Genomic DNA, 26,668 nt, shown 5'->3' with positions numbered 1-26,668 from the left:
GTGTTCAAGACCTCTTAAGTGGACTTTTTCGCTAAAGTCCAAGTTCACAAGTGGCGCACACAACTTCTCATGTCTTAACCACAGGCTCCCGAGTTCCATTTTGAAGGAAGCATTTTGCTCAGACCACTGCAGCACAGAAAATAGAAAGGACAGGCCGGACAAAGGTGCTTTTTCTGTGCTTGTCCTGTCACAGAGAGACATGAATGGGAAAACGCATTTCAGACCAATCACAGCTGACATGTAGTTATATTTCTAGGGATGTGTACGTTAGTCTGCGGCACAGGCTTTGGCTTCGGTTCATACACAATACACACACTCACAATCACAATCATAACATATATTCAACTGTAATCACACATCTTTGCACACACTATGCTGCTAATCAGTCAAACTGTTTACGATCACCCTAACTCACACTCCGTTAGTCCTACCTCGGTTTTCCAGGAATATGTGGTGCAAAAGTGGCATATGTGGCGCTACTAAAGATGTCTTTTATATCAGTACATCGACGGGTGAACAGAAGAACCATATCCATAGTAGGACAGAATTGTGCAAATGAGAGAACAACACTCTAGTCAGACCAGGTCCCATCTAGAGTCATGTGCATCCTTCAGGACATATCTGATGGACTCATCCGAGTCTCTCTTCGTACCATTCAAAAAATACAAACTTTAACCTTGCTCTAAAACACACTTAGCATATTCTCAATGTCAATATCTTAGAAATAGAACATCTCTTGTATATTTAGCACACATCTTGGGAGTGCCTATGTTAACACTAGGCTAGTGCTAAAAATGTGAGTTCAGGAAGTCCATCCTTAAAGAGAGGTAAAGGCTGCTTCATGCTTTTAAAGTCTGCTAAGGTTGAGTGAATCCTGTTTGTGTGGGGAACCAGTGCTTGTTAAGACGTCCATTCTACTGAAGGTCTTCGTCTTCTCACGCGTATCCGGATCCGAGTCGTGGAGGCAGCAGCCTCGGCAGGGACGTCCAAGACAACCCTCTCCCCAGCCACTTCCCCCAGCTCCTCCGGAGGAATCCCCAGGCGTTCCCAGGCCAGATGAGGGATATAATCCCTCCATTATGTCCTGGGTCGGCCCTGAGGTCTCCTTTCGGTTGGAAATGCCCAAAACACCTCTCCTGTGAGGCGTCCGGGAGGTGTCCTTACCAGATGCCCTAGCCACCTCAACTGACTCCTCTCGATATGGAGGAACAGCGGTTCTACTCTGAGCTCCTCCCGTATGTCCGAGCTCCTTACCCTATCTCTAAAGCTGAGCCCAGCCACTCTGCAAAGGAAACTCATTTCGGCCACTTGTATTCGCGATCTTGTTCTTTACCACGACAGTTTGGTTAAAGAAGGTGTATTTAATATATAAAAACAAAATGTTGTAACTGGAATTTGTGTTCTCCTGTCGTTGTTTGTTTTAAAAACAGGTACGAAGTCGCCCCGCGCTCAGACAGCGAGGAGAGTGGCTCAGAGTTCGAGGAGGAGGTCAGTGGCTTTAACAATAATGAACTTCCACCGTGATTGATTTTAGACCCCCCCCCCCCGGTCCTGTCCATCCCATAAATTATCTGAGTACATTTAGTACAAATCTCAGTCACATCAGAATCCACCAGGGGGCTGTAGCTGAATGCACAACACACGGTTTTACCCTCATCAGAGCTGCTTCTTTGTTCTGTCTCTGCTGTTGTGATTGTATTACATATGCACTCAGCCATGTGTTATCAACATTCCCTTACAAGGAGGACGACGAGGGGGCCAAGGCAGAAACAGAGGAGACGAAGATAATCGATCCCAATGGACACGTAGTGACCGTGAAAGCAGCCAAGCACATCATAGAGTATTGTATTACTTCATTCTTTACACATACTTGACAGTAATTGAGTATTTTGAACTACTGTAAAGGTACTAAACATAAAACAATACACAGCAGAGACTACTGGTTTACCCAGCAGTAAGGCTCTGTCAGTCCTTGTTATGGATCTATACGTGCAGAGGTGTAAGGAGCTCAGACTGTCATCAAGCTGAGCCCCTTGCGCAGACACGGCTAAGGCTCGAAACATTAAAATCGATTTCAAAGTGTGTACTTCTTTTGGGATAAGGATAGTTTCAAATGCCCCCTCTTTCTCTCTCTCTCTTTTTCTGTCTTTTTTTCTTCATATAAATCATCAAACACACATTCAGGTCGGCCAAGCAGGATGTGGATGATGAGTACAGTGTTCCAACCGGGCAAACCTCCTCCCAGTCTTACTATGGAGTCGCCCACGCCGTCATCGAGAGGGTGGAGAGGCAGTCGTCCCTGCTGATCAACGGCTTGCTCAAACACTACCAGGTACACACATATACACATACTGTGTAGCTGCTCTCCCTCTTATTTTGTTCAGTTTCCTGCAGTTTCATCGTCGCATTTTCACAGTATTATTTTAGGTTATTATTTTTCATCCATCTTGCTTCAAATTGAATTCAGACAACCTTTTAACATTTACATTTTCACTCATTACTCCTACTGGGCTGTTGTTTTCCAGAGGGGATGGTGAAAGAAAAATACACCTTGAAGCCTTTTCTCAAACTTTGAGTGGAGAATTGATTTACTTGAAGTCATCAGTTAACTTGACAGCCATTTCCAGCAGAGAATCGACTGTAATTCATTACTTACAGTATGTCCAGATCATTTAAATGGATTTTGACAGTGATGTGAAGTCATTCTACACAGATAACGAAGCCTTTGTGTTATCATTGATATTCTTCGAAGCTGTCAGACCGCGTTTCCATCATCCTTGGCTACTCTAAGACGTTGCCCTTGTTGTCAAATATCTTTGATCTCAGTTGTGATTGCTGCAACCAGGATATTGGCTTTCAAACGATGTTCCTGGACACCTTGTCTCAGGCCTGGCTGCACAGTTTGACCCAGTGCTGCCACGACGAGACAAATCTAATTTGTTTTAAATGTTCTCTTGAAGTTTAACTTTTATTTGCACACTTGCACAGTGTACTTTTTCGATAAATATTTTTTAGTGTGTTTTTATTGTTAAAGGTCATTCTGTTTAATGATGTTACCTAATAATAAATTGACTGTTTCTTCTTAATTAGGCTTCATGTAGCAGCAGCTGTAAACACCTACAGATTAAAAATCTCTAGTTGATTAGTTCTTTACAATAAGTAATTATCAACAATTTTCGAAGCGCAGCTGTTGCTGAACGCAGCCTTAATCTTCTGCAATAATGAACTGTAGGCAAATTACATGGTTTCCTATACAATCTTAATACTATGGCGGCCCACCAGGGTGTAATTTGCTCCGCTGTGGTCTCATAACGAATCAGATATACTTTTGCATGTCACAAACAACGATGTTCTTGTGGTTTTTTTTTTCTATTGCTCTCGAATGCATCTCTCTCCATTAGAAGAGTTTATTATTTTCTCATTTTCCATAGATTAAATATTTAATAAGTGAAACCAGTGATAGTAATCATCCTTACAAGTGTGTTTATGTTCTTCAGCAGCAGTAAAGTAAGATGGTGACGTTAGCTTCCTTCACAAACCGTTAAAGAGCTGTGTTCTTGTTGGTTTTCATCATGTCGGGTTTATAATATTTCTGCGTCTGTGAGGGGGAAAAAAAAACAGTTTGATCACAGATAGGGAGTGTGCCACCAAACAAGCCCCCTGCTAGGCAGACGCATGCTCGCTCGTCTTTGTCAAGCTCAAAGACAGCTGTCTGCTTGTAACGACGCAACCTCACACTTTTCCAGTGCCGCGCTCTACAATCTTGTCCTCACTGTCGTGTAGTAGATGTTCGTGAGAGATACGGTAGTATATTAGCAGGGACCGGAAACTTTCCTTCAGACAGGGAGCCGTCTTAGTGTTCCTCTGATTTATGGTGTGCCAGATTTTTAATGTGATGTGGTGGCTGCTCCTTTGGGAAATTGGAAAAATTTCAGCTGCAGCGTAATTGGATCAGTTGAGGGAGTTCTGAGATCAGACTGTGTAACTAACCTGAATTGTCAACAAGAATTTATGTCAGCTGTTTATCTAGGACAGGTTCTGGGTTCTTTCAGCCACAGCCAGTCGTTTTCCTGTGGATTTGGCTTTGCTGACAGACATATAGTTAAGCAACACTCAGTTGGTAATTGGTCCTTTTTGTGCTGCCTGTGCCCTCCTGCCCTTTTTTTCTCCTTCACGCTGCAACTTGCTGATTGTTTACCTCAGGTGGTCACACAGTTGTTATTTTTGTACCCTCACTAGGAATATAAAATGCCACTGTGGCAATAAGTTCGAAGTGCACTGGCAAAAACATCCAATTAACTTCTTCGCCGACACATATCTTAAGGTTTTCACGTTTACAAGTTAAGATGCAGAGGAAACATGTTCTTATTTTACTTTATTTTTCTTCTATTTCTTTGTTAAAAGTGACAAGAACTTTATTTTGGTCTCTCATTAAGGGAGCCAATCAGAGGAGCATCTGCGTTTTGAAACAAACTAAACTGTGGTCATTTAAAGTCATTAAGCCATTCTTAGGGCAGAACCTCCACATCCATCTTCAGACCCTTCAACGCTCAGAAGTCGCATCACTACTGAAGGCTTTGACATGGTTACCATGACTATTGCATGATCGTAACTCTTCTTTTTCAACCTCCTTCCTGGACTTGCATTAGCTGGATTTATCATTCATCTTCTAATGCACTGTATTTCCATCTTGCTCACACATTTCTCCCTCACAAACACAGTGTTGACACAGTTGACCAACAGATACAGTAATTGGATGTTGTTTTGTTCCCATTTACAGAGCCAAGACTCACACAAACACTGGATGCTTCAGGTCACACATAGAACAGGCAGCTACCTAAGGTGGCTTACTTCACCTATTTTCTGTCTTTCACATGCAATTAAAACTACAGTAATTTCCCTTGATCTTGCCCATCACAGCTCCAAGTGTTCTTTCTCTTTAATATATTCGACTTTTCTGCCTTTTAAGAATCCACACATGGCGCTAGAAAACCACATGTTAAGGAACACCTTCATCTCTCTGTGTGTTCTAGATCCAGGGGCTGGAGTGGATGGTCTCCCTGTACAACAACAATCTGAACGGCATCCTGGCTGATGAAATGGGGCTCGGCAAAACCATCCAAACCATCGCCCTTATCACCTACCTGATGGAGTACAAGAGACTCAACGGACCCTATCTCATCATCGTTCCTCTCTCGTCAGTATGACTCTCATTATGAAAAACATTTTGGGGGATAATTGGGGGATAATAAAAATAATATATTTGATGAAAACACTTACCGCATCAAGCTAAATTGCAAGAGTTGTAATAGAGAACACTAGAACCAGTTGTCTCTTCTATAATTGAGACGTTGTCAGTATCTGAAACTGAGCAAACTGGTGGAACAATCATCGGACACCTGGGTATTATCAGTGAAAAGGTTTTCACACGGGACAAGTGTATGTAACTTATTATAGCAATCATGGGCAGTAATACATCGATCAGCCACAACATTAAGACCTCTGACATGAGCAGAAAATAACATCTTGTGTCAATTCAATTCAATTCAATTCAATGCAATGTTCTGCTGGGAACTTTTGGACCTGGCATTCATTGGTGTGGATGTTACTTAGACATGTAGCACCCACCTAGACCAGACCAGACACCCCCACCCCATAGCAATGACACTCCTTGATGGCAGCAGCCCCACTAACAACATTCTGTTTCCAGACAAACATGGAGTTTTCAGTTAGACTCTGAAAAGAGGATTGAAATACTGCCTCATCTTGTGCTACAACTGTCACCTGAAGCTCAGTAGCAGCAAAACCAATGAGCTTGTGGTGTACTAACACAGTAACAGGAGGCTGCTCCATTAGGCAATTATGTGGGTTATTGTTATGATTAATGATGTTGTGTACTCTGAAATGAATAATGCAAGTAGTGAGTCGGAATCTTGTTCTCTACAGCAACTATTGAGCTCCTCTGCAATTAAAAAGTATTTAAATAGAAATGTGTTCAATGTTCTGCTTGGAAACTTTTGGACCTGGCATTCATTGGTGTGGATGTTACTTAGACATGTAGCACCCACCTAGAGCAGACCAGGCACCCCACCCCATAGCAGTGACACTCCTTGATGGCAGCAGCCATCCCCAGCAGGATGCAGCCTGACACAGGCACACACACAAAAACACTTTAGGAACAACTCAAAAAAACATGAAGGACACAATACGACACAATATTAGGTCATAATGTTATGCCTGATTGGTGTGTATTACATCACAATTTTACATAATGGTTCAGTCTGCTGCCAGTTTTGGCAGGAAGGACACATTTTGAGTCGTGTTCATGAGGAAAAATATTACACAAGCTAATAATCAGAGCTCCCCAAACACTTTTAACACTTCTTTGAATAACTCTTATATACACAAACTTGAAGAGCCTTGCTAGCTGTGTATCATTAAGGCTCAAAACGAATTTTTTAAAATTTCACATAGAATTATTACTGATTAAACTAAAAAGGAATCTGTCAATCTTTCATTCAGCTCCCACCATCCACCAATACCTTCCCAAACTTTCCTTGCAAACAGCATGAACCCTGTTACACCAAGGTGCAAACCCACTCAATTTAAAAAAATATATATATATGAGTGGGCTATTGGACCTGGATTCTTTTCTCTTTTCAGCTCTTTAAACAATGCTGATGAAAGCCCCTATGCTGCTCCCACATATGTTGTAGATTCACCTTATTGCAATTTGACTTAATTAATAATTCCTTTTCAGTTATGATTTAAGTGCAGGTGTGAAAGGATTAGAAGGAACAATGGTTTTGTTTTTGGCAGGAAGCATGTTTTTAAATGGTTACTGAGGGGAGCACATTTATTTGAAGTCAAACGGAGCACAGCTGAGGCTTAAATCTGAGCCTGGAGACCACTGTGTTAAATGTGCTTTTAAATACACGCAGTGAACAAATGTGGAGAAAAGCCTGCATCTCGCCTATTCTCTGTCCTTTTGATTATCTACCCCGGGGTGCCTGGTTGTGAACAAAGCATTTCAGTTAAGTCTTTTATTGTGAACTGAAATTAGTTTGACCTGTTGGAAAGCTAGCACACATTGCTTCTGCAAGATTTTAGTAGTATTATTTTTTTTTTGACTCTGAGCCTGTGTGTTATGTCTGAGCCTTGATGGGAGACATTTTTTTGAGTACCTGGTCCCTTAAAGCGTGGCTCCTCAGGTTGTTGTTTACTCTCTTCATGTCTTAGCATGTAGAGTCCAGAAGTAGTGCCACACTGAGTAATTGAAGCCGTAGCCTTATAAGAGTCTGTCTTCGATTGCTGTCAAAAAACCACTTTCTCACACATGTGCCATGATTGTTATTGACTTTTGTTTCCAGGACTTTGTCTAACTGGGTCTATGAACTTGACAAATGGTCACCCTCCGTGGTCAAAATTGCTTACAAGGTACGGACGTTTCCCGTCATTTTTTCCATCTATTCTCTTTGGTCTCGCCCGACTTTTGACACAGACTTGTCTTTTCTTTGTGTCTTTTCCATTATAAGGGCACCCCCGCTTTGCGTCGTGGGCTTGTGCCTCAGCTCCGCAGCGGGAAGTTCAATGTCTTGCTGACCACCTATGAATACATCATCAAGGACAAGCACATACTGGCCAAGGTTTGTCCTCTCTGTATAATACATTCTCTCGCTTGCCTCCTGTTGCAACACACACACACACACACACACACACCCTTTTTAGTCAAGTTTCCATTAAAATTTTGTTCAAAGTTTGACCAGACATCCAGAAAGCAGTGTATGAAATGCAGATTAATAAGCTTTTCCATCCGCTAGTGAGATCATATGATTAGCAAACGCCCAGTCTAACCTCAAGTGCACAATATGGAAAATGTGATTGAAATATGACCTTTCTGTTTGTTTCATGTTGAGTCTCATAACTTCATGCAAATTAAAACATTTTTTCAGTAGACATTCAACTTATACACCGATCAGCCACAACATAATGACCACTGACAGCAGAAGTAAATATCGTTGACCATCTTGTGACAGTACAATGTTCTTCTGGGAAACTACCACCCACCTAGACACTCAGCAATGACACTCCAACCATCCCCAGCTGGATGCCCATAGGACCCAAAGACCCCCCCACTAACAACACTGTGTTGCCAGACACCACAGGACACCCTCAGAAGCCCCATGTCCACTCTCTGATGAGTCACAACTGTTTTGGAGACACAAGGGAGACCTGCACCATATTAGGTCATAATGTTATGGCTGATTGATGTACTTCTGGCATTTCTTTTCAACTTTGCCACATTTAGTTTTTATCAGTACACCAACTTTAACACTTCAACCAAAGCTAAGAAGTTTTGTTTTTTTTAGCAATTTTTACCACCCACTGTCTTTAGTACTGACAGTGAACATTTGCATTAAAAATTGTGTTAATCGAGCGGTTCATCAGCTCTATAAAGCACAATATAAAAGCAAATGCCTTCATAATCATTGGTAAGTCCATGAAGAGGTTTATAGACGTTACTGTTGAACTTCTGTTAAGTTTGTCAATTCTTTTCTCCTGTTAAAACTCTTGACAGCAGCTATTGAATGAGCCGTAATAGATTTATTGACTCTTCAGGGAGACTTGAGAGCAGCGTAGCACAGTGGTCAATCTTATTTGTTCTAAATTAACGCACAAGCTGCAGAGTGTCTGCAGAAACAAATGGCCTGATGTCAGTAATGCTCTTTTGATGATAGCACACTTGTTTTGCTGTGCTCCTTTGTGTGCGATAGGGGAGTTGGATCAGAATCAGTCATGTGTTCAGAGCGCACATTAAAAACTACAACCGTCAGTGGGTCTTGGATTATTCATTAATCATTGTCGTAGCAAATCAGCGTGGAGTGGATGCAACTCATTTGTAAGTTCTGCAGGCCGTGTCAAGCGTGAACGGTCGGTTGAACAATCTGCAGGACCAGCATGACCTGTTGTAACAATGGGCCAGAACCCCCCCTAAACAATCAATCACAGAGTTCAGTCCTTGGCTTGAAGTGTTGAGGCGGCCCAGGGGAGCAGAGCGGCTCTTATCTGGCACTGAGCAGGTGGGCATACAAAACGTGACAGCTGTATAAGACCTTGATTTTATACAATTCTTGTATCATACAAGCTGCAGTAAATGGAATCACAAGGAGCCAAAATACATCAGATACTAAGAAAACAATGGACTGTTCAGTAAAAATGGTTTGCATGAGCAGGCATATAAACAAGAAGAATTGCCATCTTCTGTTTGTATGCCCGGAGAAGTAAATAATATTGACCATCTTGTGATAATCCAATGTTCTGCTGGGAGCCTTTTGGATCTGGCATTCATTGGTATTGATGTAACTTAGCACCCACCTAGACCAGACCAGGCACCCCCACCCCATAGCAATGACACTCCTTGATGGCAGCAGCCCCACTAACAACATTCTGTTTCCAGACAAACATGCAATTTTCAGTTAGACGCTGAAAAGAGGACTGAGACACTGCCTCGTCTCGTGCCACAACCGTCACGTGAAGCTCAACATCAGCAAAACCAATGAGCTTGTGGTGTACTAACAGGAGGCTGCTCCATTAGGCAATTGTGTGGGATTTTGTTATAATTAATGATGTTGTGTACTCTGAAATGAATAATGCAAGTAGTGAGTCGGAATCTTGTTCCCTACAGCAGCTCCCGAGCTCCTTTGCAATTAAAAAGTATTCAAATAGAAACGTGTACAAGGGATTTCATTTGTTTTCTTCCCCCGACAGATTCGTTGGAAGTACATGATCGTGGACGAGGGTCACCGCATGAAGAACCACCACTGCAAGTTAACTCAGGTGCTGAACACCCACTACGTGGCCCCGCGTCGCCTCCTGCTCACCGGGACACCGCTGCAGAACAAGCTGCCCGAGCTGTGGGCCCTGCTCAACTTCCTCCTCCCCACCATCTTCAAGAGCTGCAGCACCTTCGAGCAATGGTTCAACGCACCGTTCGCCATGACGGGGGAGAGGGTAACTGCCAGGAGATACTTTCTGTGTTTTATTTTTAGGTCAACAAGTCATTTTAATTGGCTGCTTTGGTATGGATTGTGGCTTTTGTCCTGCTTATCATGAACAGTAGAAGCACACTAACAACAAAGCATTGAGCACAGAAAGTTATTTTATCTTTTTAACGTTGTTAAATCTGATTAGTTATCAGAGAACAACAAAACTACTGAGTATTTGATTTATCTTTAAAAAGTAGTAGTATCTTAAAAGGTGAAGGTGTTCTTCAAAGATGTCCCCATTTGAATTTTTATTATTTATTTTTATTTTTTTATGGGTCTGTCTTCAAATCCCTTTGACCAAGGACATCCATATTTCATCTGTCATTTCCCCTGAAAAGAAAGTATAAAGTTTAGTCCAATGACATGAAGATTTAACAAAGCTTATTTAAAGGCATAAGACAGGTTTATTCTATACGCTCACTCAAGAATGAATGTAATAATAATTTTTGCCCTCAGGGCAGTTATAGAGAAGGTCAGTTACACCCTAGCATACAGTACCATTTAGTTTTTAATAATATATTTTTTTTCTTCTTCTTCAAGGACTCATGACACATCCCTCTTTCATTCACACAAAGATTGCTCAAGGTTGAGATGTCAATCTTCACATGGCATCTACACCAAGGAACTTATAAACCCAACTAACTGTGAAATAAAAAGATGTTTATGCTTTGAGAGCACGAGTTAGACGGGAACAAAATACAAACAGCTGCTTCCTATAGTCAGTCTATGTGAACCCCACATTTAACATTTGACTAGGTTTGCACATTAGAGTCTCTTTTGCTTCAGAAAGTAAATAATCAGATAAAGTTAATGAAATTTGATAATAGTTGAAACTTTTTACACTCCATCGTTGTTTCTGTGCCCTTTCTTTGACTTAGACGACTGGATTGAGGCTTAAGGTGCCATGAGATGTTTTGCTGTAAACAAATAAAGGTTATGTGCCGACCTTGGCGTCAAGATAGCTATCGTAAACGTCAAAGATCGGGTCTGGCTCGAGACTTTTGTGACATTTCCTGTCATCTCTCCAGTGCCAGCCAGCTCAGCCAGCAGAGATCTCTGTCATGCATGCTCCGCAGAAAACACCTGTATGCTCTGTGGGCCAACTTTTATTGAAACGAGTGGAACCTTGGAGTATCTCATGTTGGGAGCTTTGTATCTCTGAGGCACAAGCACCACTGAGCAGCTAGGAATAAATGAGGTGCTATCATGTAATCTGGTAACCAGTTTTCCTAAACAGAGCCAACGTTTATTCAGTCACATACATGGTTGAATGATGTGTCCTGTTTCTGTTTAATCATGTTATCTCAGGAGCTTAAGCTGCAGTTAGCTACGTGTCAACTGCTTCAAGCTGCTGCCCGGTATGTGGAACGTAACAATGTGTGAGCTCTAATCACATGAACCTTCTCACTTGTGTAGGTTGACCTAAATGAGGAAGAGACGATCCTGATCATTCGCCGTTTGCATAAGGTGCTCCGCCCCTTCCTGTTACGCAGACTGAAGAAAGAGGTGGAGTCTCAGCTGCCAGAGAAGGTGAGACTGAGACAGATTTATATACTTTATTTGACGTAGCATGGTTTTATTTCACGTCAATTGAAATTAATATATTCCAAGTTGGCATTGGAATTGAGAAAATAGCTTTTAATGCATACATACGCTGATCAGGCATAACATTATGACCACTGACAGTAGAAGTAAATAACCTTGACCTTCTTGTGACAATTTAATGTTCTGCTTGGAAAGTTTTTCACATGGTATTCGTTCATGTAGATGTTACTTAGACATGTAGCACCCACCTAGACCAGACCAGGCACCCCCACCCCATAGCAATGACACTCCTTGATGGCAGCAGCCATCCCCAACAGGATGCACACACAAAAACGGACTAAGACTTGTTGTGACCATTTGCTTTCTTTAAAACTTTAAGAAGTTTGCAAAGTAGAGGACTTACCTTAGAGATTACAGACTGAAAGTTACCTAGTGGAACTTGTCTTGGTTTTATTTTCTTCCTCATTAATTGTTTCTCCTCATGGTTTCAATTCTGTGTTGTCAGCTCAAACCTCTTTACCACTGAAAAGACACGACTCTGCCACTGAAGCTGTGACTCTTTTCTGTCACTCACACAGGTGGAGTACGTCATTAAGTGTGACATGTCTGCCATTCAGAAGGTTCTGTACCGCCACATGCAGAAAGGCATCCTCCTCACCGACGGCTCAGAGAAGGACAAGAAGGTAAATGTTACCAAGATAGGAGACTTCAGTAACATTTTACAATTGCCCTCTTTTTTCAATCAGGAGGTCCTTGACTTCTGTTGTATAATTGTAGTACTCTGTGCTTCACTTTTAAAAACAAACCCGTTGTGCTTACTAATGGTATATTGTGTTTTATTAGGTTAGTTTGCAGCAGCCACAATGTTTGCCACAGGATTTTGTGAGATTATAGTTGTTGGCAGCGTGTTGCTTGGGGCTGTAGCGGTGTTGTTGTACCCCGTACGATGAAAATGTGATGACAACGTGATAACAGCATCGATCTGAATATGTCAGACTCAGACGCAGCTGTCGTTAAGTTTCTCCTTCACCACAACGTTGTTTAGATTTACTGAGACCTGTAAAACTGTCTCCATTATCAGACTATGACAAGACTCTCCTAGGGATTTTGAATCTGCAGATGTTAGACAGATATTATTAGATATTTTTATCACAATAGTGTGAAAACTTTGTGACAGAGTGTGAATTTGCTGTGATTAACCTGTAGAGAATTATCACCTGAAGTAAAAAAAAAAGTAGCACTAAGCCCCAACACGCTTAATGACTAACTGGTAAACACAATAAATCATTTAGAACACATTTTTATCTCAGGAGTTTTTTGAGACCAAAAACAGAGTCTCTTATGTCCGAAGAGGTGGTAAACGCTGGTCCCTTACTCGTCTATGTTGTGTTCCTGCTTCACACAGTTGGTCATCAAAACATTATTGCAAGACTTGGTCATTGTTTGGGTCTGGACTGTCTATTATAAACGCAATAACACTTTTCTCCAGGGCAAAGGAGGCGCAAAGACCCTGATGAACACCATCATGCAGCTGAAGAAGATCTGTAACCATCCGTACATGTTCCAGCACATTGAGGTGAGCTCTTCTGAAATGATATTTGACTAAAACGATATATATATATATATGGCAACATGCCCTGACAAATTACTGTACTGTCTTATTATGACATTTGTTAAAAATCTAACAATATCTTCTGTGATTCAGGAATCTTTTGCCGAGCACCTGGGCTATCCGAACGGCATCATCAGTGGGTGAGTCGCACAAAAAAGCCTGTCCTTTGCAGTTACACACCTCATTTTACTGTATCTTTATCTTCCAACTAGTATGCAAGAATCAGCCATAACATTATGACCTAATGGATGTATCCTAATAATGTGTAGGTCTCCCTTGTGCCTCCAAAACAGTTGTAACTCATCAGAGAATGGACATGGGCCTTCTGAGGGTGTCCTGTGGTGTCTGGCCACAGGATGTTGTTGGGGGGAGGGTCCTCTGTGGATCATCCCACAGATACTTGATCAGTTTAGGATCTAGTGAAGTTGGAGGCCAGGTCAACACCTTGTGCTGTGTCATAATGTTATGCCTGATCATTTGCTTTAATAACTTTACCAGATTTTTTTTAGTTGAAGGCATGAGTTTGACTACAGTATAGTCGCAATAAAAGTCACAGTGGGAGACTGAAGGAGTGAATTAAAATAATGAGCTGTGGACTGGTCTCCTGTCATATTAAATATGGATGTTATGAACCTCTCCAAGGTTTTCTTATGAGCGGATTAAGTAAGACATGGAAATATCGAATTTGCTTTATGTTATAATATACTGTGTCTGTGAAGGTGCCAGGCGAAGCTGATTGAAAGGGCTAATGGCTGACACTCTGTTATGGTCCTCCAGGATGTAAGAGTTTTCACTGAAAAGGCTGCAGCCGCCAAAGCCAGTGTTAACAAGCAGTCCCATCACTGCAAGTTGGAGCCACTGTCAGAATCAGCCTGGTTAATGATAACTTAAGATATTTTGTCGTCTCCACTCAGGCCCGACCTGTATCGAGCTTCTGGGAAGTTTGAGCTCCTAGATCGTATCTTGCCGAAGCTCCACGCCACCAACCACCGAGTCCTGCTGTTCTGCCAGATGACCTCCCTGATGACAATCATGGAGGACTACTTCGGCTATCGCAACTTTCAGTATTTGCGTCTGGACGGTAAGATACACGTAGATGTGAGGTGTCCAGAGCTGGATTTAAAGATTACCACTGAGTCAAATTTGGCCATATTTTAATAGATAGATAAATTACAATTACGTCATTACAATGTGTTTCAAGCTTCAGCCGCCTGCAGGTTTAATTGTGAAGGCCCAGCCAGATTTCTTTGACTCCAGCAACATGTGACGGCTGAAATAAAAAGAATAAAAGAATTTGTTGAGTGTTCTTGCATCTGCCACCGATGTCAGGGACTCCAGCTCTGCCCCTACCACAGAGTCCACCTTTTGTATCAGCTTGTCCATCCACGAGGTGCCCTCCTTCTTAGTGCTGCCTCCCCAGCACACCACAGCGTAGAAGAGGGCAGTCTGTATTAGCCGACCAGTCCAGTTTGTGTTCCAGCTGTAGACCCAGGTACTTATAAAACTAAATCAGCTTTGCACAGTGACAAATGTTCTCAATCTAATCACATTGTAGTTAAGCTTCCATTCATATCAGCTGAATAGTATCGACAAGGAGTTGGCTAAAGTAGCTCACTGACAATAAGGCTTGATAGCTGTTCTTTTAATCATATTTGATAAAACAAAGGAAAATGTGAACTTATCTGACCAGACTCATAATTGTTAGTTTCTAAAGGACCACATCATACTTTGTTACAAACAGAAATAATTAGCCTTATTGAAGGCTGAATGACACTTCATGTTCTCGATCCAGCTCTGTGTAATTCAGGACAGTATTATATTGAAGTGGGAGAAAATATAAAGCTCTCCATGGTATCTTTTCAAACATGCAACCGTGTTGTACAAAAAGTCCCAAACTCTGGAGCAAATGCTAATATTATACATCAGTACACAGAGTATTTTATGCACCCAGCAGATACATCTAAATCCTTTATCCAGTTAGTACACTGCGTGAAGAGATATAGCTTTCTCCTTGTCTGTCCCTGTATCAAGACAACTCTTTATGTGAGATTAAACCTAAATTTAATATCTTTTAATCCCTTTATCCGTTTTTTTTTTTTATTATTCCTAATTTGCGTCTCACTCGTACTTGTCAGACTAAAAGAAAAATAATGAGGGTAACATCCATTGAGCGCGATCCATATCTCAAACAAAAAGCAATCCAATTAGCCACCGGGTCTGGCAGCAGTAATCCGAGTTCACGGCAGACGTTTTACTGATTGATTTTTGGGGCTGTTCTTGAAGCTGATTAAAATGTGCAGCGTGAGAGCAAATGTGTTCCTCACTCCGTTGTACTTTGGCTTCTGTGTGTGAGGGGCAGACGTATTCCCAGCAGTGGCAGCTGGTGGCAGTTTATAGCAAACTCCACAAATAATTATTTTTTTTAAAAGTGGTTTTCAAAACAACCAAGTCTGACATTTGCTTCTGCGTGTAATACATCAGGATTAAGCACAGCTAGACCTCACATCACCCTGTAGTCACACAGCTGCATATTGTCAAGGAGTGAACTTTCCTGTTTAGCATATTTAAATCAGACATATAAACCGTTTGTTGGATGGTTTCGTCACATTTTGAAGCCGCCTTCTTAATTGGGTCCACCAGATACTCCTTTAAGACACGTCTGAGTTATGAGACGCATGATAGAAGGGACATAAAATCATTAGAACAAGAGGAAATCCAAGCAAACTTTTCAAAGTTATTTTGACAGACTTTGCATTTCAAGAATAAAGCATGACAAATGGGAAAGGGATAAAAAAAAAAAAATGCATAACTATTCTTGTTTTTATTATTAAGAAAATACTGCCAGACTCCACAGGTACTGGCAAAGTGGTGGCCACACAGCTCAGATAAGAAGAAGCTTGAGAAAATGTGAACCCCTCAATTGTGGCTCAGAATGTCTAGAGTTCAAAAATTATTGGAAGGACATATTTTATGTCAGAAAAGCCATTCAGGGTGGTTTTCCTCTGTGTACTACAAAAGGATTTGAGGGATTTTCTAGAAATCCTATTAGGGGCTTCTAGGAGTAATCCTGCAACATCTAGAGTCTTATAGTACGGATAGAATAGATGGAACAAATTACAAATGTATTAAGCCCCCAAAAGCTCAACGAGGTAAGAGTCCTGTTATGGTTCTATCAGTGTAATATTGTTTTGTTTTGTTTTGGTTTCTGACATATAAGGTTTGATATTTCAGGAACCACCAAGTCTGAGGACCGAGCAGCACTGCTGAAGAAGTTTAACGAGGAAGGCTCTCAGTACTTCATCTTCCTCCTCAGCACCAGAGCCGGCGGCCTCGGCCTCAACCTGCAAGCTGCCGACACTGTCGTCATCTTTGACAGCGACTGGAACCCACACCAGGTACGCGACGACTGCAAAAAAAATAAAAAATAGAGTGTTTGCAGTTGTTTATGGTAGTGGCTCCACTTTTGAGGAAGTCAACAAAAGGAAACTGTAAAGTGAGCAGATTTCGAGACATATTTGCCAGATTTACAACCTTTGTTTTCGTCCTATTTGCTAAATGACCACACTGAGGGTCTGTGCTGAAGATTGCATGCTTTGTCTCATGCAAGATGTACTGTGGTATACATTTTAAGGCATGCCTGTTTCAGTGGTGCAAAGTTTTGGTGAATGGATAAGAAATATTTATTTCATCAGATTGCTCATATCCGAATAAACCTGCACTTTCTGTCATTTCCATGCAGTGGTTAAAGTTACTTTAATGGACCTGAAGGTGGGCAGCAATCCGGCAACCTGTTATTTTCCCCACAATTTTCCCACAATCCGTTTCCCACTGTGACATTTTCTACTTATTATGTTGTAAACAGAACACAATCAGAGGAAAAAAGACAAGAAAAAGAAAGAAAAATACTTAGAGGGACACCTTAGAGGGACATTTCATTGCAATCAGTCCATATAAATAAATAAATAAAAGAAATCAATACAGTTGCAAGCACACAGCTCTGACTTGTTTTGAGCTCAAAGATTTATTTCTCTGTGAATGTGTTTGATGAAACAACTTTAATTAGTTTTCTCTGGCTAAATTCTTTCAACTTAAAAAGTTATAGTCTATTCAAATTAGCTGAAGGGTGCCTGTGCTGCTTTATGTTTTACTAAAAGCGTTGCGGTGATGCAACATTTAGTGTGTGATGGGCTCAGTAAACAACCCCCTCTTGTTTGTCTAGAATTCACTGGCTCATTTTTGCAATAACATCATGTTATGACATGACTAGTAAACAGGAAATTCAGATGAAAGTCGCAGGTTGAGGGAGCTGACGGAGCTGATACTTTGGGCGTCACGTCAAGTGCCACTGGTCCGTCACTGGATGTCTGCAGCCGACCCTCACTTTAAGTTTTTGTGACGTGTTTAGCACAGTTGACGGTTTTCAGACTGTTTGTTAAATCAAGTGAATTTGAATAATTCACCCATTTTCTCATATTTTCTGGTTCCACAAACAAAAAGCAGCAGTTTATTCTAAACTACTCAGTACAACGGCAAGAAAAGTGACAGTATGTTTAACAGTATAGATCATTTCTAGCATTTGGCAATCATCAGGTGTTCACTTCGGACCCGGTTCTTGGCGAAAGCGCTGGTGAAACATTCCCTTTCTCTCTGCTCACCCCAGGACCTTCAAGCTCAGGATCGGGCTCACCGCATCGGTCAGCAGAACGAGGTGCGTGTGCTTCGCCTCTGCACCGTCAACAGCGTAGAGGAGAAGATCTTGGCGGCCGCCAAATACAAACTGAACGTGGATCAGAAGGTCATCCAGGCGGGCATGTTCGACCAGAAGTCCTCCAGCCACGAGCGCCGTGCCTTCCTCCAGGCCATTCTAGAGCACGAGGAGCAGAACGAGGTATAGTCTGTTTTCAAAATATTTCAAAATGTCCTTAATAATTTCTTCACCTTGAGCTGAATTATGCAGGAGGACTTTTTTCTGTCATTCGTAATTCTAGGAGGAAGACGAGGTACCGGATGATGAAACCCTTAACCAGATGATTGCCCGCAATGAAGACGAGTTTGAGCTCTTCATGGTAAGCAAGGACACATTTTGGTGAGATCAAAACTACATTATTTAAATTACAGGGTAAAACAGTTGGTATCATATTTCTTACAATATTAAAAAGAGGAAAAGAGAGACACCCGCTTCTCTTATCATTTAACCCAAAATAATTGTAGGTTGCGCACTATGTCTATGATCATTGTTCTGATTAAATGTTGTAATTTGTACAGGATTCACAGCTGATGTGTCATTCACAGTACTTTAGCTTTTTATAAAAACTTATCTCTACACAACCACCGGCTTTGCTGCTTCTTGGTGGCGTTTCTGCATCTCCATCCATTTCGAATTGGGGTGACTGGGTGCAAATACCTTATATTCATAAGAACCTGAAGCAAGCCAAAGGTCGTGGTTATGCACTTTGCCCACGGTGTTGTCTTTTTTGGGTTTTTTTAGTAACGCATGTATAACAAAGCCATCTGCATTGCAAACCCATTGCTTCCTGAGATCATTCATTCATTGTGACCCCAGGTATCTGTCACAGTAAAGGAAAGGATGTGAACGCTGTGATTGACAATGAGACATGGTAGAAAACAAACTAACCCAGCCCCCTTCGTCTGGGCTGCAGGGAACGCATGTAGTCACTCACGTTTCAGGACACATCAACCGAGCTGAGCCCGTTTAGAGAAGGTGGCCTCAGCTGGCTGGCGATAGCTCCCTGGAGCTTTTAGTTTACAGTAAGAACACACATTACCCATGGGTTGATACAACCACTATTTATGTAGATATATGGTAATGAAATCTAGAGGAGTAATATGGTTCTAATACTGCAGTGGGACTGAAATAAATTAATCTCCTTGTCCACGTTTAAATCCATTTATTATTATTATTTCAACCGTTCTTGAGGTGACAACATAAACTAACTTGCGTTACCACCTGCTGCTTGATGCCATTCTCCTACTTTTCTCCTCCAGCGCATAGACATGGACCGCCGGCGGGAAGATGCCAGGAACCCCAAGCGTAAGCCCCGTCTGATGGAGGAGGACGAGCTGCCTTCTTGGATCATCAAGGATGACGCCGAGGTGGAGCGGCTCACCTACGAAGAGGAGGAAGAGAAGCTGTTCGGCCGAGGGTCACGCTGCCGTCGGGACGTGGACTACAGTGACACGCTGACCGAAAAACAATGGCTACGGGTAAAGACTGAAATAATAGAGCAAACAAGGTGACACATGTAAACATAATTAGGTACCATACTGCAGAATAGTTGAAAAAGTTTTCCATATCTTCACTTGCCACCGCTGCAGTTAAGTACAGCGGCCGTGTGTAACATGCTTACTGGTTTCATTTGCATTAATTTAATTTGAGTAATTAAATATAAAAAGGAACTTCTGTACTCTACACCACACTGGTTAAGTCATTCAGTCGGTGTACATTACAATGTAATGAGCAGTCTCACAGTAGTTTAATTACATTAAGACATTTTGTTTTGCTTCTGCTTACACCCTCAAATTAGAAATCAGTGTTTCTAGTCACTCTGTAGAGTTTACATTATTTATAGGCTCTTTACCAAAGACACACATCATAAAGAATAAGACACAACATATTTATTACATATTTTTTTTAGCTTTCCCCGAAAAAAAAAAAGCTTCTTTAGCAGATACTTTTCAAACTGCACTTGGTAGTTCTTGCTGGCTTGTTTTTTCACCCACGCATTAAAAGGGATGAAATATATCAGGTGTCCTCATGCTCAGAAGATACATTAGTGGGATCAATGGTGCTTTTGTTGACAAGAATAGAAGACTGAAATTATATGAAATTGCTGAGATCTCTGTGATATTATAATGATGTTATAGCATTGTAGTTGGCCTTTTAGTAAAGATTGTATACAGTGATAATCCTACTTTTCAAATTAGTTTTTGATCCATTTCAGCTCCACGTTGAACATGAACTTTTACAAAGCATCACGTTTACAACTACAAAAAAAAAATAAAAAAATACACACTGATCAGACATAACATTGGGGTCTCCCTTGTGCCTCCAAAACAGTCGTGACTGTGAGAATGGATCAGGGCCTTCTTAGGGTGTCCTGTGGTGTCTGGCAACACAGTCTTGTTACTGGGGGTTTTTGAGGGAAGGGGCCTCTGTGGATCATCCCACAGATTCTTGATCAGTTTGGGTGTGTCAGGCTGCATCCTGCTGGGGATGGCTGCTGCCATCAAGGAGTGTCATTGCTATGGGGTGGGGGTGCCTGGTCTGGTCTAGGTGGGTGCTACATGTCTAAGTAATATCCACATGAATGAATGCCAGGTCCAAAAGTTTCCCAGCAGATCACTGACTTGTTACAAGATGGTCAGTGTTATTTACTTCTCCTGTCAGTGGTTTTAATGTTGTGGCTGATCTTTGTATACTTGAGGGACATTTCAGGCATATAACGCCTGAATATTTTTTATACACCAAGCAGTTACTATTGATTGTCAGCACTTCAAGTCAGAACTACAACTGGACCCCAGCGTTTTTCTCAGTTTGATACTAACTGCACCGAGTCACCCCCGCCGAACAAACTGTGCCACCGCGTCGTCTTGAGATGTACACTATATTACCAAAAGTATTCGCTCACCCATTCAAATGATCAGAATCAGGTGTTCTAATCACTTGGCCTGGCCCCAGGTGTATAAATTCAAGCACTCAGGCATGCAGACTGTGAAACAAGACATTTGTGAAAGAATGGGCCGCTCTCAGGAGCTCAGTGAATTCCAGCGTGGAACTGTCATAGGATGCCACTTGTGCAACAAATCCAGTCGTGAAATTTCCTCGCTCCTAAATATTCCACAGTCAACTGTCAGCTCTATTATAACAAAATGGAAGCGTTTGGGAAAAACAGCAACTCAGCCACGAAGTGGTAGGCCACGTAAAGTGACGGAGAGGGGTCAGCGGATGCTGAAGCGCATAGTGCAAAGAGGTCGCCGACTTTCTGCACAGTCAATTGCTACAGAGCTACAAACTTCATGTGACCTTCAGATTAGCCCAAGTACAGTACGCAGAGAGCTTCATGGAATGGGTTTCCATGGCCGAGCAGCTGCAGCCAAGCCACACATCACCAAGTGCAATGCAAGGCGTCGGATGCAATGGTGTAAAGCACGCCGCCACTGGCCTCTAGAGCAGTGGAGACGCGTTCTCTGGAGTGATGAATCACGCTTTACCATCTGGCAATCTGATGGACGAGTCTGGGTTTGGAGGTTGCCAGGAGAACGGTACATTTCAGATTGCATTGTGCCAACTGTGAAATTTGGTGGAGGAGGAATTATGGTATGGGGTTGTTTTTCAGGAGCTGGGCTTGGCCCCTTAGTTCCAGTGAAAGGAACATTGAATGCTTCAGGATACCAAAACATTTTGGACAATTCCATGCTCCCAACCTTGTGGGAACAGTTTGGAGCGGGCCCCTTCCTCTTCCAACATGACTGTGCACCAGTGCACAAAGCAAGGTCCATAAAGACGTGGATGACAGAGTCTGGTGTGGATGAACTTGACTGGCCTGCACAGAGTCCTGACCTGAACCCGATAGAACACCTTTGGGATGAATTAGAGCGGAGACTGAGAGCCAGGCCTTCTCGACCAACATCAGTGTGTGACCTCACCAATGCGCTTTTGGAAGAATGGTCAAAAATTCCTATAAACACTCTCCTCAACCTTGTGGACAGTCTTCCCAGAAGAGTTGAAGCTGTAATAGCTGCAAAAGGTGGACCGACATCATATTGAATTCTATGAGTTAGGAATGGGATGGCACTTCAGTTCATAGAATGAGTAAAGGCAGGTGAGCGAATACTTTTGGTAATATAGTGTATCTCAGACCTGGCAGATCCATTTTATTGACTTGACTCTGGTGTTTCAGGGAAAACGAAAATAGAATGAAGAAACTTTGAGACCAAGGTGACAGGCAATTATTGGAACTGCTGTTAGCTGCCTTTCAGATAAGCCCCAATTAAAATGCAAGAAAAACAAAAATCAACATGTCGAGACTGCTTACATGCTGCACATGGAAATTAGATGTTTGTTTCTCAACGCTCAATAATGGATTTATAATATCAAACGTCAAAAAGCGTGAAATTAAATTAACTCCAGCATGTCCTATTTGGCCTTTTTCTAACAGGCGTGATGAAACACTGAGATTTGCTTTTGAGTCTGTAAAAAGAACAAGAGATCGTTTAAAGCAACACACAGCAGCTAAATCTGATGAAAGATGTTTTGTAAAACTGTCGCTGATTGACAGCAACCCCTCACAGCTCGACATCACGTGTGTGCAAGCTGAAGTGACTGTAGTGATTAACTTTGTCTCTTGCCGCCTCCAGGCCATTGAGGATGGAAATCTAGAAGAGATGGAGGAGGAGATCCGCCTGAAAAAGCGCAAACGCAAGAGACGCCAGGACAAGGACTCATCGAGCAGAGAGGACGGAAGCTCGAAGGCCAAGAAGAGACGCGGACGGCCGCCGGCGGAGAAGCTCTCCCCTAACCCGCCCAAACTCACCAAGCAAATGAACACCATCATTGATACAGTGATTAACTACAGAGATGGGTAAGGAGATGTATCTGCATGAGTTAAAACATGGAAGATTAAGGTGTTGTTACTTCAGGTAGAAATTAAAATAAAGCCACATGGATCAGAACTACATGTGATTTCAATAACACGCTTATTATTATTTACTGCCTGATAGTTTTAAACAATAGCCAGAAATTGCCTTATAATAATAATGCAAGGTGGTATTTACAATTTGAATCTATCAAACAAGGCTGCGACTGTTGAGACTAAATAAAATACAGTCTTCAGTGATATTTAACAACATCCCGTCTCCAGAGCAGTAGAAACTCTGCAAAGTTCATACTGTTAATTTGATGTAGGTGAAGTTTTATAATTGTAGGGAAAATACACCAACAGGGCATAACATTATGACCACCTTCCTAATATTGTGTAGGTCTCCCTTGTGCCTCCAAAACAGTTGTGACTCATGAGAGACTGGACATGGGCCTTCTGAGGGTGTCCTGAAGTGTCTGGCAACACAATGTTGTTAATGGGACGCCTTTGGGTCCTGTGGGTTGAGGGGAGGGGCCTCTGTGGATCATCCCACAGACACTTGATCAGTTTGGGATCTAGTGAATTTGGAGGCCATGTCATTACCTTGTGCATTTTTGTGTGTGTCTGTGTCAGGCTGCATCCTGCTGGGGATGGCTGCTGCCATCAAGGAGTGTCATTAATGTTGTGGCTGATCGGTGTATATAAGAGCAAAGGTGTCAAATTAATGTCTTTACAACTTACAGCATAATTACAATATTTAATATTGCATGGTCAGTATAAATAATGGATGATTTTAGACTGAGCTAAGGTAACAGGCAGAAATAGACAAGTTCCTACCTCTATAAACAGGTAGATTTTATTTCTGCCTTGTGCTGCTATCAAAAACAAAATAAACCTTTGAGACAAAATAAAAGCACCAAGTCTCTGCCCCATGAAAACAGTTTTAGATCTCTAAAGGTCCTGTGTTTAGGTCACATTTTTAAGAGGCATGCCCATAGGACTGAGGAGGGATCGCTTAAGGTGATGCTGATGGTGAGCGGCCATCCGGCTCAACTGTTTGATAGCTTTGTACCATCTGTCTCGGCTGAAATTCTGTTCCAGCAGTATCATTAAATGTGTTCAGTTCAATTGTTGCACCCTAATAAACGTGTTAGTGCTTTAGAGCACACCAGTGAAAATATGTTAAAATCTATAAATATACACCAGGAGCTTGTGGAGAGATCAGCCAGAAGGAGGGACAGTGTCTGCTCAACCATCCAGCTCAACCGGGGGTTCATCAGTATCACCTTACCCATCATATTATGAAATGACTGTAAAAAACATATTTTGTTTAGTTAAAGTATTTTAGATTACTACAAGAAAACTCATGTCTGAGGCTACACTAAGGCATAAGTGTGTGTTTTTTCTGAGACGTGCACTCATGCATCAAAGAACATACACTGATCAGCCACAACATTCTTTCTTTCCCAGTTGGTGGTTGTTCTTCCTGGAGCGTCTCAATCATTGCTCTTGTGTTCCTCTCACTAAAGCAGACGGGGACAGAATTTAAAATTTTTCCTTTAGGAATTTGGTTTCCAAGGCTGCAGTGTTGTTACTTAATAAACCAAAGTACACATCCAGATAAAGCAAATGTTTGTGCAACTTTTGATTCGGGAACTTGTTGGAATTTATTAAACTCTTATCTATTCAGTGTGTCCAGGCAACGGTCTAGCCACCATTTCCTCGAAAAGACAGATTAGGAGATCTCATTGCAACAGAGAACGCTGCGCTCTCCAAATAAAGTGTGTCACGCACAGACCAGATTGTTTGGAAATCAGCAATGGCATTACTTCCTCCCTATCACAAGCCATAGCGAGAAACCCTCGCGTTCCAAGCCTCTTGTTATCACTGTCACATTTCAGATAATTCCAGTGTCTTTGATGGAAGTCAACAGTTGGGTGTGTTCCCAAGGGAGATGCCAAAATCTATTCTCAAGTGTACCTCTGTCTACCTCTAGCACGGCTCAAGGCACGTTCTGAAGTCAGAGACAGTAATCTGTGAGGAGGAGCCCTGAAATCAGCCAGAGCTACTCGGCTGCTTCTAGTGAGGCTCATTTGGAAGTTTTATTTCTTAAGGATAAAATGATAAACCCAGAAATTGATTATTATAATGAAACTGATAACTAAAAATTGCATAAATGCTTTCTATTGTCATGCATTACACTCCGTTGAGTGCATCTTTGTGGGTTCCAGTTATTTTACAATAGGACGACTAAACACTGTCCTGCACTCTTGATCTCGTCCGTCTCTCGATTGTTGTTATATTCACATCATTTTGTCTAGCTGCTCATAATCCGAGCAGCTGAGTGAAAGCATTGAAACCCCAGCTGGTTGTTTTCTAATAGGGAATGACATTTAGCAGTTGTTTATGTTGTGGCCATAAATCAATCACTGCAGATTTAAGGGTCGCACCAAGCGAACTGACTTCAGGAGTTCAGTTTCCGTACACAGCTTTTCTCAGCTAATTCACCATTGTGTCCTTGTGTCTGTGACCCGTTTATCAGGCCTCTTCTTTGCTAATTATTAGTCGAAGCCACGAGTGGATCCTTAAAGTATCTGATCTGTTTAAATTTATTAAAAGAATATTAGAGATTATCCTAAGTCTCAAATCACTCTCTGGGCTTAAGTAACGCGGATGAGCAGCGGTTGGTGTTACAAGTGCCTGTTTACGAGGTTTATGTAAAAATGAAAAGAAAAAAAAAACATTAACTCTGATTAGTTCTCACTCACATGTCTCTTCTCCCATTTTCCCACAGTCTGGGGAAATCAGTTGAAGATAATTGTCGTTTAAGACTGTTAATCTGTATGCATGCTTCAGGACATACATATCCAAGGATAGTTGGATTTTTCACTTCCTCGTCCTATTGGCTCGTCATGCTTACTCTCAGAAGAGCCTACAGAGAAATTGAAATGTTTAGCTTATTCATATTACCTTAGTAAATATAATCTTGTAGAATAATTGAAATTCTTTGACTTAAATTAAGTCTCAGTTTACCACTGGCTCCTATGTTAAGGCCAACCACGTTACAGCTCTGTGCTTGTGGGTTTAATTCAACATATTTCTCATATCAGCTGCTTTGTTGTTACTTTGTCGTTTCTCAGTTACCATGTCCATTCTCTGATGAGTCACAACTGTTTTGGAGACACAAGGGAGACCTACACAATATTAGGAAGGTGGACATAATGTTACGCCTGATTGGTTTATATCATTTCACAGTTCAAGAGGCCCATTTACAAGTCATTTTTTGGTATTACTTTGACTGTTAGTGTGAAGCTTTAGTGGTCCTGCTTTAGAAGTGAGCTCAAGAGGCGTACTGCACATTTCAGTTAGGACTTACCTTCTGACTTAATGTTGCTCAAGTCTCGTTGTATTCTCAGAGGCGGTCTGTGTCGCATGCAGCGACTTTCTTTTTTGCAGTGTTTTGCATATGTGTCACCCACTCAGCTGACATCCTCTGCATAAGTGGAGATATGTGTCATTCCTTTTGCATGCACAATTTTACGTTTTATACAGAAATGTGTATACTATCTATCTATCTATCTATCTCTATATATATTTATCTATCTATCTATCTATATACTAATTTACTGAGATAAATACAGGTGTAACAGGTCAGATTAACAAGACTCACCAGCAACATTAACAGAGCTGAGACTTTGTTGTTTCCATTGCTTCCAGCTATTTGTAGGAGCCTCTGCGTCATACAGCAGCAGGATCCAATAAGGACAGAGTTGCAAAAAATCAGTTTAATAATAGGTCAGGATCTAATGGTAAATGACAACATTGTATGCATCTGTATTTCATTTTTTCAGTTTCTTTCACAGCTG

At 41.6% G+C, this 26,668-nt stretch overlaps 1 protein-coding gene across 1 annotated transcript in view; it reads left to right on the top strand.

Moving 5' to 3' along the window:
* Positions 1–26,668, top strand: part of smarca2 (SWI/SNF related BAF chromatin remodeling complex subunit ATPase 2) — a 49,604-nt gene that overhangs the window by 9,454 nt on the left and 13,482 nt on the right. Inside the window, exons 13-29 of the mRNA XM_084551401.1 lie at positions 1,431–1,488; positions 1,743–1,840; positions 2,185–2,332; positions 5,034–5,197; positions 7,371–7,437; positions 7,536–7,646; positions 9,769–10,011; positions 11,463–11,576; positions 12,170–12,274; positions 13,081–13,167; positions 13,297–13,343; positions 14,118–14,284; positions 16,435–16,598; positions 17,864–18,091; positions 18,192–18,269; positions 19,210–19,428; positions 22,582–22,805. Of these exons, the coding sequence (XP_084407527.1) occupies positions 1,431–1,488; positions 1,743–1,840; positions 2,185–2,332; positions 5,034–5,197; positions 7,371–7,437; positions 7,536–7,646; positions 9,769–10,011; positions 11,463–11,576; positions 12,170–12,274; positions 13,081–13,167; positions 13,297–13,343; positions 14,118–14,284; positions 16,435–16,598; positions 17,864–18,091; positions 18,192–18,269; positions 19,210–19,428; positions 22,582–22,805 (2,322 nt within the window). The remainder of the gene's footprint in view (positions 1–1,430; positions 1,489–1,742; positions 1,841–2,184; positions 2,333–5,033; positions 5,198–7,370; positions 7,438–7,535; positions 7,647–9,768; positions 10,012–11,462; positions 11,577–12,169; positions 12,275–13,080; positions 13,168–13,296; positions 13,344–14,117; positions 14,285–16,434; positions 16,599–17,863; positions 18,092–18,191; positions 18,270–19,209; positions 19,429–22,581; positions 22,806–26,668) is intronic.

This window comes from Chelon labrosus (genome assembly GCF_963514085.1).
Source record: "Chelon labrosus genome assembly, chromosome: 9".
Lineage (NCBI taxonomy): Eukaryota > Metazoa > Chordata > Actinopteri > Mugiliformes > Mugilidae > Chelon > Chelon labrosus.
The sequence above is the reverse complement of the archived record's forward strand: the minus strand, read 5'-3'. Positions and strand labels throughout refer to the sequence as shown.